A 14,213-nucleotide genomic window follows, 5' to 3' on the forward strand; every position below is an offset into this window, starting at 1 on the left:
AAACTAAATCCGGTTCTGCAGAAGTGTAATTAGAGACTGGGATAGGACAACAGAACAGGCAGAGCCGAAGCAGGGAGTTTGATATTTTATCACATAAGGAATTTCCATATAATTAGACATGAAAAAACACATTTACAGGCGGTATCCTATGAGCAACATTTATCTCCCATCTAAAGAATAGGTGGTAAATCTAGAACTTAATCTGTTAAGGTTCATCTGATAGGACCCCCACTTATCCCAAAAGTTAAAACGGGGATCCCAATATCTTATGTGAATGAATTGGTAATGCACACACAAGAACACCGCTGCATTCACTTCTATGGGTGGCCTATGTTTGCCTGTTATTTTTTTGCTGTGTTTCTTTTTAACGATTATCATTGTGGGTTGGGTTTTTTGGTTTCCAAATGTTTTTGGTCGATTCACCAATTGCAAATTTTTAAAACATTGCAAAAATTTTGTGCAAATGTACTCCGTTCACTTCTGGTGATTTTATGTATGCCTGAATTTTTGCACTAAACATTTGCAAAAAGGTTAAAGTCAAAAAAAGATTTTTTTTTTTTTTTTTTTGGGGGGGGGGGGGGGGGGGTAAAACCAAAAATTAACACTACTACATCATCAATAAAGACTACAAGACAAAGAGAAACACTTTAAGGCTGCGTGCCCAAGATGCGGATTTAATGTGTTTCCGCAGCTGCATTTCCGCCACGAAAACGCTTGTTAAGTTGTCTGCCATGTTTCTCAATGATAATGCGCATGCGCATGTGCTGTGCACATGCTGCGGAAATTTCCGCTGCCAGTTGCATGGATTTATATTGTGTGACCAAGTGGTCAAGCACTTTCCAAGTGATGCTCAAAAATCGCTTGGAAAAGAGCTTGACAGAACGCATGCAGAAATGCATGTGAAGAACGCTTGACAAACGCTTCTACCTGGAAAATACACATGCGTTTTTTCTGCAAGGGAGATGCAGAAACGCTCAGGAAAAATCCTGAACATTTCTGCATCGTGGGCACAGATTCGCTTTAGGCTGTCACCCCCCTGAGCGATATCAGACCTCTATGGGCATACAGGGTATAGAAAAGTAAATCTATACTTACCTGTATGGCCCATAGCAGAGGTCTGATTGCAGAGAAAAGCACTTTAATCAATTCTTTTTTCCACAGGCTTGGCGTTCAGCCTATCTGCTTATTATTCCCCCCGCCCCTCTGTTTAATTATCATATCCCCCCTCCCCTGCAAGTTACAGGGCCCTGTGACGTGCACGGTGCTTCCTGACTTCCGGGCACGTGCAAAGCACTCTTCACATAGAGCGCGCTCAGCTTCATCCCGGCCCCGTCTACCTGTGCTCTGCGCCGCAGGTTGCTATTGCGCAGGCGCCAGAAAGTGACAGTGACTCCTCGGCACCTGCGCAATAGAACCCTGCGGCGCAGAGCACAGGCAGACGGGGGATATGATAATTAAACAGAGATGCAGGGATTTAGGGGAATAATAAGCAGAGATGCGGGGATTGCTTGGCGTCAAGCCTGTGGAAAAAAAAATTGATTAAAAGTGCTTTTCTCTGCAATCAGACCTCTGCTATGGGCCATACAGGTAAGTATAGATTTACTTTTCTATACCCTGTATGCTCATAGTAGAGGTTGGATATCGCCCAGGGGGGGGGTGACAGATTCCCTTTAAAACACCATGCAAACTATCAATTGGTCCCTTAATGCGTGTGTGTGTGTAACAATCACTTCTATAATCAGTGAATAAAAAAGACTTTACAATAGCCAATCATATATGAGGGGCAACAGCCACCAGTCTCATTAACTGTGGGATCCAAATGACCAGCCACCACTAATACATTTATCACAAATTGTGTGATTCCTCCAATCCGCACACAGAAAGACCATATAAAATGCTATAGGGATTTTTTTCAGGGTTCACCAGCTCCTCACAGTATCCAAAACTTCCAAACAATATATTTCAGCATTTAACCATCAAAACTGACACAAAATCATGATTTTGACTTTCAAAATAAAGATGATGAATTTTTGTCAGCCTTGATGGTTAAATGCTGGAATATATTGTTTAATTGTGTAATCCCACAAACATCCAAAGAGAAGCTGTCTGCACGATTTTGTAATATAAAGTAAAGACATGGCTGTAATACTGATTACATTGATACCTTTGGTTTCTGCTCATTTAATTTCGGTGCACAGGGGCCGGACTGTACACTGGGTCTCTTCCCTGTCTGTGATTTCACCGGCCCCTCCCCCTGCCTCTGGTCTTTGAATGACCTGCCTCTTCTGTGTGAGATCAGCAGTGACCTGTCATTCACAGACTGGAGGCAACAGAGGGGCCGGTGAGTCACAGCATCGAAATTAGCAGAAAACTTCAAATGGTGATTAACCCCTTTCTGACATAGGGCGTAATAAGTCTCTCTCTGAGGATTTTGTAAGCCTCATGGTGGGCCAAACTAATTTGTACGCTCAACAATTTTTGGCAGAAAACCGCTCTTCATCATTTTGTTACTGGTCTCCTGTAGACGCAGTAGAAATTATGAAGTTTTGGGACCTGGTCCTTCACATGGGGATCCTGAAGAAGCCAGAAGCTTGGCAATACTGGAGTGTTGACGTTTTGTATAACACTCCAGTGTTCCGAATGGTCATGACTTGAGGCCATCCACAAGTTCTTGCATTACAACGATAATGCGATGTCCTGCATGAGATGACCCCAACTTTCATAGTCCTTTTAAAGTTTGGCCAGTCATTGAGCACTTCAACAACAAGTTTGCTGAAGTGTACGTGCCCCAAAGGGACATCTGCGTGGAGGAGTCCCTAATTCATTTTAAAGAGGAGGCTTGGATTCCGGCAGTACCTGCCCAGTAAGAGGGCCAGGTACGGAATCAAGCTGTATAAACTGTGAGAGAGTACCTCAGGGTACACTAACAAGTTTAGAGTTTATGAAAGGAAGGACTCCTGGATTGAACCCCCTGAATGCCCCCCTGTCCTGGGAGTGAGTGGGAAAATGTGTGATTTGGTGCGCCCACTGCTGGATAAAGGTTATCACCTCTACGTCGATAACTTTTATACCAGCATCCAACTGCTGACATCCCTCTCTGCGCAAGGTACCGCAGTCTGCAGCACTGTCCGCAAAAATCAGAGAGGCCTCCAGAAGACGCTAATTGAGCATATGCTCAGAAGGGGTCAGAACAGAGCCCATTGTAGCGACAACCTGCTGGTGGTCAAGTACAAGAAGGATGTCCTTCTCTTGACCACCATACATGGTGATGGCAGCAACCCAAGCACTGTATGAGGTTCCTCTACACAGGTTGTCAAACCAGACTGTAGTGGGGTACAACAAGTACATGAAGGGAGTTGATCTCTCTGATCAAGTCCTCCATCCGTATAGTGCTTTGAGAAAGGCCAAGATGTGGTACAAGAAGCTGGCTGTGCACATCGTACAGTTGGCAATGCACAATGCTTTCCTTCTATAACAATGTGCAGGCCAGGCTTCTACATCGTACCTTCAGTTCTAGGAGGTAGTGATCAAGACCCAGATATTTGGCAGTGGTGGAGGAGAGTGCCAGAGTACTTCTGGAACTGAAGGACCTCGAATCGTACCAGGCCAGCATTTCCCAGGAGAGGTCCCTCAAAGCGGAAAAAAAGGCAAGTCACAAAAAAATAGAATTAGACTTACCGGTAATGCGGTTTCTAAGACCTTCCACGACAGCACACCTGGGAGGTAGCCTCCCCATCTTAATTAGGGACAGGAAAACAAGAGGTTAAATAGCCCCTCCCCGCTACCATCCCCAGTGTTTTCAAAGGACCACACAGAATGAATGCTCTAAATATTTTATTAACACTAAGGATTTTTCCATTAATAAGCAAAGGGCAGGAATTACCCGTGCTGTCGTGGAGGGTCTTAGAAACCGAATTACCAGTAAGTCTAATTCCATTTTCTCCAATCCCCTCCACGACAACACACCTGGAGTAATACCAAAGAATGAATCTTAGGGAGGAACAACAGCCTGAAGAACTTTCCTTCCAAATGCTAAATCTCTATTTGATATTACATCTAGTCTATAATGTTTAGCAATGGTATGGATAGACGACCACGTAGCTGCCCTGCAAATCTGCTCGATGATGCACTAGCCTTTTCAGCCCAAGAGACCGACATAGCTCTATAGAATGAGCTTTCAAGGATTTCGGAGGAGGGAAATCTTGAACTATGTATGTTTCACAAATTGCTTTCTTAATCCAATTTGCTAGCGGATGTTTTGCAATTTTCTTCCCTTTATTGGGGCCACCATATTGAACAAATAAGTTCTGATCCTTCCTCCAAGTTTCAGTCTCACTCAAGTAGCGGATTATAGTCCTTCTTACGTCTAAAGCGTGCAATTCTTCTTCTTCCTTGCCATTTGATGGATTTTGACAGAATGACGGAAGAATTATGGGCTGAGACATATGAAAATCAGGCGACACCTTAGGAAGAAAAGAAGGTTCCAACTGGAGGATGATCCGGTCCTGCAAAATACGACAATAAGGTTCTCTGATAGACAGGGCTTGGATTTCACCCACTCTCCTGGCTGTAGTCAGAGCTATAAGTAATGCCGCTTTCCAAGACAATTTGTCTATATGTGCCTCAGTTATTGGTTCGAAAGGATGCATAGTTAGGCCTCTAAGAACTATGTTGAGATCCCAAGGTGGAACTATTTTAGCTCTTGTAGGATTTATCCGAGAAGCAGCTATCATGAACCTCTTAATCCATCTGTTCTGGGCCAAATCAGTATCAAAATAAGAGCTTAAAGCCGAGACTTGGACCTTCAGTGTGCTTGGTCTCAATCCTTTAGACCAGTGGTTCTTAACCTTGTTTGAGGTACCGAACCCAGCAGTTTCAAATGCACATTCACCGAACCCTTCTTTAGTGATAAATCAAATATGATTTTTTTCCAAATTAAAGACATAGGTATATGTTTTTTTACTGGTACACAAAATGAACCATGCACGAACATCACCTTGATCAAAGAACAAAACCAACACCGTGCATGAGCTCACAACAAATTACATACCTGCAAATCAGTGTGACTTCTGCTGTTTTTGAGAGACCAGTTCAGATATGCGTGGCTTCACCTTGGCAAGTGCTACTCTCATGTCATTTTCACAGCAAAGTCTGTTCCTTTTCTTTGCTTTTATGTCCAGCATCCTCGAAAAGGATTGTTCGCAGAGATATGTTGTAACAAATGGTATAAAAAATTCCAGGGCTTTCTTAGCAATAATTGGGTACTTTTCCAACTGTCGACACCAAAACGTTGAGAGTGTTGTTGTTCTGAAGAGTTGCTGTTGAACCTGGCTCTGCTGAATTTCAATGATTTCATCGAGGTATTCATAATTGACATCTGCTGTCTCAACAGCAAACAAGAACGGCTGTCTCACCCATGTTGGATATGACTCTTGTAAGGAAATATCCGTCGAGATACTTTGCAAGCTCATCTAAGTGCGTGGCAATGGTTTGCTTCAGTTCCATGGATACAGAAATGTCTCCGATTCCAGACACATCTTCGATCTTACTTACACAGTCGTCCAGAAGGGGAAAGTTAGCGAAGTTATTGTTCTCTGTTCGTCGTTTCCATAATGGTAGTTTTTTTTTTTCTTTTAAAAGCCTTCAGGTTTTCTTCTGCTTCCATGATGTTGACTCCACCATCCTCCATCTGCGGATTGAGATGATTTAGAGCTGCAAATATATCAGCCATGTACGCTAATATGAGATTAGGATTTTTGAAGCAATCTGCATGACAATGTTGGTACTCTTGCAAAAACAGGGCTAATTCCACACGCATGGCAAAAACACGATTCAGCACCTGTCCCCAGGATAACCACCGAACATTAGAATGGTACAGGAGTACCTCGAATTCAGAGCCTATTTCTTTACACAGCTCACTGAAGATGCGGTGCCTCAGAGCACTATTTCGCATATAGTTCACACATTCCACTACAGTTTTTAATACTTCTGCCATTTTTGGAGGCAAGGTTTTTGTTGCCAACGCATGCCTGTGCAGAATACAATGCGTAACAATGATGTGTGGTGCATCGGCTTTTACTACCGCACCAAAACCAGACTTTCTTCCCAGCATGACTGGAGCTCCGTCCGTACAAACTGCAGAAACCATATCCCATGAAAGATTGTTGTCTCTGAGGAAGTCATCCACAAGCTTCTTCACATCGGCTGCCTTAGTTGTTGTTGTAAGAGGCTTACAAAATAAAAACTCTTCTTTTATCATGTGGTCTTTCACATAGCACACGAAAACAGCAAGCTGGCTTAGATTAGAAACGTGTGTGTTCTCGTCGAGTTGAAGGATGAATTTTGCCGGACTTGAAATTAGATCTGCGACTACTTGAGCCAAGAGGTCTTTACTCATGCACTCTATTCTGTCACTGATGGTGTCATTTGAAAGAGGAATTTGGGATAATTTACCTTCGGCCGCTGTTCCGAGTATCAGATTCGCCATCTTTAACGCTGCTGGTTTTAATGAGTGTTTCACCGATGGTGTGCAGCTTGCCCTGCTTTGCGATCAGGTAAGCAACTTCGTACGATGCGGTGAGGATCGGTTTGTTTACGGGTACAGAGTGGCCCTTTCATCGAATCTGGCTCTTTTCACCTTGAATTCAGCAAGCGTTGTGTTCTTGTATTCCCCATCTCCATGGAGCTTCAAGAAGTGTTCCTTCAGTTTTGCCGGTGCGAGACTAGAGTTGCTCAACTTGGCATTGCAAATCATGCAGATAGGACGCTGACTCCCATCACGTTCCGTGATACATGTGAATCCATGTTGTACATATTCGTCCGACCACTTTCTTTTTTTGCTCGACATAGGTTAGTATGGATTAAAATATTAAGAAAGAAACCACACAACGTACGACTACGACAGTCACACAGTAACTACTGAGCACACTAAATTCCCCGCAGCACTGATTGACCAATAAATGTAACGTGATCATCTGCAGCAAGTGATGGCCAAGCGGGGCGTGTCATCACGAATTTACTTAATGAGTCGGGTGTGTCTTGACCTCCATGGCGGAGGCTCCGCCGAACCCCTGAGACCGACTCACCGAACCCCGGTTAAGAACCACTGCTTTAGACAGACCGTTCTGTAGGAAATCAAGATTCTTGCCATGTCAGGCCGAAAGGGATCTAATGGACAAGATTCATACCACAGTTTGAAAGCTTTCCAAATTTTTTCATAGATGGAATTCGTGACCTGTTTTCTGCAGTGTATGGATCACCTGTACTGAGAAGCCTCTGGCTTTTAAGAGGGCGGTCTCAGAAGCCAAGCCGCTAGAGACAAATTTTGAGGGGCTGGATGGTAGATTGGGCCCTGATGCAGCAGATCGTGGATTTGATGAAGCATCAACAGATCCTCCATTTTTAGACTACTCAATATTCCGTACCATGCTTTTTGGCCACATTGGAGCCATTAGGATAGTCTTGACCCCTTCCGACCTTATTTTTTGTAAGGTCCTTGGTATTAAACGGAATCGGGGGAAAGGCATAAGTGAGCCTGACTTCCCAAGGGTGAGTGAATGCATCTATCCCTGTTGCTGAATCCTCGGGGGTCCAAGGAGAAAAAAAGCTCTTCCTTTTGCGTTTCTCTGGTTCGCAAACAGATCCACATCTGGGTATCCCCACTTTTGAACAATCATCTGAAATATCTTAGAGTTCAGACGCCACTCCCCTGGATGAATGTCTTTCCTGCTCAACAAGTCTGCCTGATAGTTGTCGGAGCCCCTCCGGTGCAGAGCCGACAAGGATAGTAGATGATGCTCTGCCCAGTGGAAGATCCTTTGCAATCTCCTGTTTCTTGTACTTCCCTGATGTCTCAAGTGGGCTACAGTTGTCATATTGTTTGAGTAGACTCTGACATGTGACCCCTGAAGCAGAGAATTGGCTGCCCATAGGGTTTCCTCCACCACTTTCAGTTCTCTTAGGTTCGAGGATTGCTCTGCTATTTCTTGTGACCAGACTCCTTGAAAGGCAACGTGGGAGACTACTGCTCCCCATCTCCTTTTGCTTGTGTCTGTCTTGACTGATAACAAGGGAAGTATCCTGTAAGAACCTGAAACCTTTAACAGAAACACCTGAGAATAATGACCTTCTCCTTGTTCCATGCGAGGCACTGGTGTAATAACTCCCGAGTTTCGAAGATTCTGAAGACCTGTCATTGAGAACTTGTGTAATCTTGTCGATGGTAAAGACGTTACTTTTACCCTTCTTGAAGGGTAGGTAGCAAAGTCCATTTCGGCTCCTACCGCCACCATGTCCAGGATCTTCCGTCTGAAGATATTAGCTGCCATTGGGGAATGAAGCTTGCAATCCTGCCTCCTACCTTCTTGGCGTCATTCTCTGTCTTGCCTAGAACCGTGAAAGATATTTCTTACTCTTCCCCCTTTTAGGTAACTCCAGCGACCGGTTTTACCCTTGCCTCTGTACTGAAATGCTTGCTGCTGTTGCTGCTGAGGGGGAAGAAATGGTCTCTTTCTGAAGTTTCTTGGATTCTTTGGCTCTGGCAGAGACTTCTTCTTGTCGGATGCTTTCTCCAACAACTCGTCCAAGACTGCTCCAAACATATACTCTTCTTTAAATGGGACGGAACAAAGCTTAGATTTTGATGCGTTATCCCCACTACACATCTTCAACCATAGAGCTCTTGTAGAATTAGATAAAGCCGCCGATCTTGCCAGACTCCGCTGAGGCATCAGCTTGGAACCCAGTGGCCTTTTGCAGCAAAGGAAGAGATGCCAGGAGGTTCTCCCGAGGAGTACCTTTCCAGAGATGTTCCTCTAGCTGTTGGAGCCAGAGAAACATGGAACGAGCTACACAAGTTGAAGCAATATTAGATATTAGTCTTTAGTGAAGCTGCCGATGTTTCCCATGTCTTTCTTAGCAGACTGTCAATCTTCCTATCCATAGGATCCTTGAGCTGGGACGGGTCTTCAAAGGGAAGGGTTGTTTTCTTCACTACCCTTGCCACTTGCACATCTACTTTCGGAACTTCCATCCATAGTTTAGCCGTATTTTCATCCAGAGGGAATCTATCCTTCATTTCTCCTGCAACACTAAGCCCTTTTTCAGGTGACTCCCATTCATCCAAAATTAGACTCCGAATGTTGTCATGCACCGGGAACACTAACTTCTTCTTGGATTTCAGACCCCCAAACATCTCGTCCTGAACTGTACGGGTTTTCTTCTCCTCTTCCATCTGCATAGTGTCTCTCACCTGAGACAACAATTCTTCCATATGCTCAGCAGAAAAGTAATATTTTCTATCCTTGTCAATCTTCACTTAGGACCCCTTCTTCAAGTTCCTCCATAGATCCCAATTCTTCTGAATCAGAGGTATCCCTAACCGTATACTTTCTCCCTTTTGGTGGAGATGGACCCTCAGCTCTGGCTTGCTAGAATGAGGCTAGGGAGGATTGTATTTCCTGCCGAACCATTCCCCTGACTTCTTCCATAAGAGAAGGCTGTTCTTCCTTCACAATGCTGTTAGTGCATTTCTGGCATAGGGGTTTCTTATGCCCTGAAGCAAGCTTTTTCCTAAAAATGGCACATTTGCGAACTGTAGTATTTTCTCCCACTCTCAGTGCAGGATCCTTGTCTCCCTAAAATTAAGAAAGGGGATATTTAAAATACATTTTGGGATCCTGCTCAAAAGAGAGTGGGGAACAACCTTGGACCTAGTACTTATTGGGGACCAGTTAGAGCTGGGCTCTGCAGACGCAGGCTTTGAAACAACACTCTCTAAAGCAGCAGAATATTCTGTCCTACCTTAATGGTGTCTTCTTATCTGGGTCTTTTATAGAGGAGACCGAGATCCAGCGCCAAATTTCCACCTATCCAGTGAAAGATCCTCCATTCCTGGGCAAAACCGTGGCTTTCTAGTTTGAATTTTCCACCGCGGCCCCATGCGTTCCACGGTGGAACGCAACCAGAAGTGACATCCCGTAGGCCGAATACCTAAGTTCTGGCGCATCCTGCATGCGCGCCGAAACACGCTGCCATGGAGGACAGAGGAGACTCTGGCTGGGGAGCTACAGGAGGCCCCCAGCCCCCAAACCCCACTCAGCTTTACCCGTAGGCGCAGGCGAGTGAGGGGGTCCTGCTCCAAGTGAAACGGGAGCATCCAGGGAAGGAAGGCCAGAGGCAATCGCTCCCTGCAGCCCGGTACAGGTAAATTTAATAGGGCCCTGCTCGCTGGCCGCAGGCACCCTAGGTAACCTCTTCATCCCAAAAGGGACAGGAAAACACTGGGGATGGTAGCGGGGAGGGGCTATTTAACCTCTTGTTTTCCTGTCCCTAATTAGGATGGGGAGGCTACCTCCCGGGTGTGCTGTCGTGGAGGGGATTGGAGAAAAAAGTGCTGACTGTTACCGAAGGGGGATACGCAAGGACACCACTTATCAATGTGACACCTGCCCTGTGCATGAAAGAATGCTTCAGAAGGTACCACACATCAATGGACTACTAAATTCATTTCTGACTTCCGACACTACATAATAAAATTCACACATCAGGATTCAGTAGATCAGTTCCACTGTTTAGGCACACCAGGGGCTCTCCAAATGAGACATGGCATCCGCGCTCAATTCCAGCGAGTTTTGTGTTGAAAAAGTCAAACGGTGCTCCTTCCCTTCGAGCCCTGCCATGCGCCCAAACAACGGCTTTCCCACACATATGGGATATCAGTGCACAACAACTTTTGGGATCCAATTTCTCCTGTTACCTATGTGAAAATAAAAAAATGGGGTCTAAAGTAAAAATTTAGACCCCATTTCCATTCACATTCTATTAATTGCTGTGAAGCACCTGAAGGGTTAGTAAACTTCTTGAATGCTTTGAGCACCTTGACAGGTGCAGTTTTTAGAATGGTGTCTCTTTTGGGTATTTTCTGTCATATAGACTCCTTCAAAGTGACTTAAAATGTAATGTGGTCCCTAAAAAAAAAAAATGGTTTTGTAAATTTTTTTGTAAAAATGACAAATCGCTGGTCAACTGTTAACCCTTATAACTTCCTAACAAAAAAAAAAAAATTTGGGTTCCAAAATTGTGCTAATGTAAAGTAGACATGTGGGAAATGTTATTTATTAACCATTCTGTGTGACATATCCCTCAGGTTTAAAGGCATAAAAATTCAAATTTACAAAACTGAAGTTCTTGCCAAATTTCTGATTCTTTCACAAATAAAAGCAAGTCATATCGAAGAAGTTTTACCACCATCATGAAGTACAATACGTCACAAAAAAAACACTCTCAGAATCAGGGGGATCCGCTGAAGCGTTCCAGAATAATTACCTCATAAAGTGACAGTGGTCAGAATTGTAAGAATTGGCCTGGTCATTAACGTGCAAACCACCCTCGGAGGTAAAGAAGAACAACAAAGCGGATTTCTCGATCAGAGGTATCAGTTTAATCTGTATTACAGTGCCATTACAGCCATGTCTTTACATTACAAGATCATGTTGAAAGTAGTATTCTGAAGTTTGGAAGTTATGCACTATGATATAGTGGAAAACTTCCTGATCGCTGGGGGTCTGACCACTGGGCCCTCCCAGTGATCCCCAAGAACCGGCTATGAATGGAGCAATGGTCAATCATGCGCACTGCTGTTCCATTCATTCTTAATTGGACCGCGAGAGATATCTAACACCTCCATACTTGAGAATACCCCTTTTAAAATAAAGATAATGTATGAATCATGCATGCATTTTTTTTGTGACAATTTGAGCCAATCACATGACTGGATACAAAAGTATCAGTCTTTCTTTTATTCTTTTGAATTCACTTCTGTGTTTAGCTCAGAAATTACAAATGTAACTCCAGACTTTTAAAGTCATAGGGTGCTATGTTATTACAACCATTGCATATCTACTAAAACTGGCCCAAAGTGGCACAACAGAGATCTTCTTTAGTATCAGGTAATACAATTTAGATCATATAAAAGCTAAAGAATGTAATGAGGAACACGCAGTTAGGTCAGAAAGCAAAGTGACGAAAATAAATACAAATTTCACTCACCGCAAATGGAGCCAGCAGCTACAAGAAATCCTGCCCATGAATAACCTCGCCTGAAAAATGCATCAGAAAGAGCAGAGTCGGGCATCAAAGTATTCCAAGGCACCATTAGAGTTAATACAACAGACACGAGGATATAGGCCACTGTGGCTACACCTAATGACACCGCTGTTGCTATGGGCACGGCTTTTTGAGGATTCTTTGCTTCTTCACTTGAGGCTGCGATCACATCAAAGCCTACAAAGGCATAAAAACATGTGGCAGTACCAGACATGATGCCGGAGATGCCAAAGGGAGCAAAACCACCATGTTCAGCAGACCAGTTTTTTGGGTTTGCAAGGATAAACCCAAATACAAGAATAAAAATTATTATTCCCATGCTGATTGCAGCAAAGATATGGTTCAGCCATGAAGATACTCTTACACCAAAAGAAATAAATGCTGTAGCAAACAGCAATATTCCGGCAGCTAAGAAATCGGGGTAGTGAGCCAAAAACTGGACATTCCAAGTTCCAATATGGCTTTCAGTATAATTTTTGATTTTGTGATCGAACATAGAGTCCAAGTATCCACTCCACGCTCGTGCAACTGCTGCACCACCAATCATATATTCCAGGATGACATTCCAGCCAATCAGGAAGGCCCACAGCTCACCAACTGAGACATAAGTAAACATATATGCAGATCCAGTCTTTGGCACCCTTGCACCAAACTCAGCATAGCAGAGAGCTGCAAGAAGAGAGGCAATACCGGCGATAAGGAATGAGATGACAACAGCTGGACCTGCAATCTCCTTGGCCACTGTGCCAGTCAGTACATACAGACCAGAACCCACCATTGCTCCCACACCCAAAAGGGTGAGGTCTAGGGTTGAAAGGCATCTTTTAAATGAGGTCTCCATCAGGTCATCCTCCAAAGTCTTCACCCTGTTCAGCTTCTGGCAAAATCGGACCACAGCACCGGAAGAAGGTAGTCTATTCCCCATTTTGTACAGTTGTATCCTTTAACTAGTTGACTATAGAGGAGTTTCTTTCATGTCTTGTAATAAATCTAGAAGATCAAAATAAAGAAACTATTGCAACATTATCTGTAATACATACACACATAGTACTGTGCAAAACTTTTAAGCAGGTGTGGAAATGAATGCTGCAAACTAGTAATGCCTTAAAAATAAATTAAGTCTTCTATTTTTTATCAATAAACAAAATGCAAAGTAAGTGAAGCAAAAAAAAAAAAAATATATATCTTAAAATCAATATTTGGTGTGACCAACTTTTACTTTCAATACAGCATCAATTCTTCTAGGTACACTTGCACACAGTTTTTGAAGGGACTCAGCTGGGAGGTTGTTCCAAACATCTTGGAGAACCAAAGACAGATCTGCTGTGGATTTAGGCTTGTGCAAATCCCTCTGTCTCTTCATGTAATCCCAGACAGACTCAATGAAGTTGACACCTCCAGGACTTCTGGTTCTCCTTTATGCTAAAGATAGGTCTTAATGACATTGGCTAGATGTTTGGGGTCTCTGTCCAGCCATAGAGTAAATTTGGAGCTAGACACCTCTTTGATTGTATTTCATGCTGAGAAGTGTCTCCAAGATGTTTGGAACAACCTCCCTGCTGAGTTCCTCCAAAAAGAGTGTACAAGAGTAGATAGAACAATTGATGCATTTTTGACAGCAAGGGATGATCACACCAAGCTGAGGTCCTGGGTTCCAATCCCACCAAGGACAACATCTGCAAGGAGTTTGTATGTTCTCCCAGTGTTTGCATGGGTTTGCTCTGGGTTCTCCAGTTTCCTCCCACACTCCAAAGACATACTGATAGGGAAGTTAGATTGTGAGCCCCAATGGGGACAGTGCCGATAATGTCTGTGAAGCGCTGTGGAATTAATGGCGCTAAATAAGTGAGTACAATAAATAAAGAAAACAAAAATAACATTTAAGACTTCTACTTTGTTCATTCACTTTGAATTTTAATAACTTGCTAAAAATAAAATATTAACAATTCTATTTTAACTATATCTAATATAATTTTATTAAATAAATATAAATGTGTCTATACCATGTTATATGTATTACTAGGAACTAACAATTACCTTCACAAGCATTGCTGGACCTACAATAATACAGGCCTTCAAATACAGCATATGTCAGAAGTTCCCTTGGT

At 43.4% G+C, this 14,213-nt stretch overlaps 1 protein-coding gene across 1 annotated transcript in view; it reads right to left on the reverse strand.

Annotated features, from left to right (window-relative positions):
• The window catches only part of SLC7A4 (solute carrier family 7 member 4), a 39,550-nt gene that overhangs the window by 12,740 nt on the left and 12,597 nt on the right, over window positions 1-14,213 (reverse strand). The window contains exon 2 of the mRNA XM_073673239.1: window positions 12,049-13,095. Within this exon, the coding sequence (XP_073529340.1) occupies window positions 12,049-13,030 (982 nt within the window). The 5' untranslated portion in view covers window positions 13,031-13,095. The remainder of the gene's footprint in view (window positions 1-12,048; window positions 13,096-14,213) is intronic.

The sequence above is a fragment of the Phyllobates terribilis genome, unplaced genomic scaffold (genome assembly GCF_046119375.1).
Source record: "Phyllobates terribilis strain yellow unplaced genomic scaffold, ASM4611937v1 Scaffold_1__5_contigs__length_1240528914, whole genome shotgun sequence".
Taxonomy (NCBI): Eukaryota; Metazoa; Chordata; class Amphibia; order Anura; family Dendrobatidae; genus Phyllobates; species Phyllobates terribilis.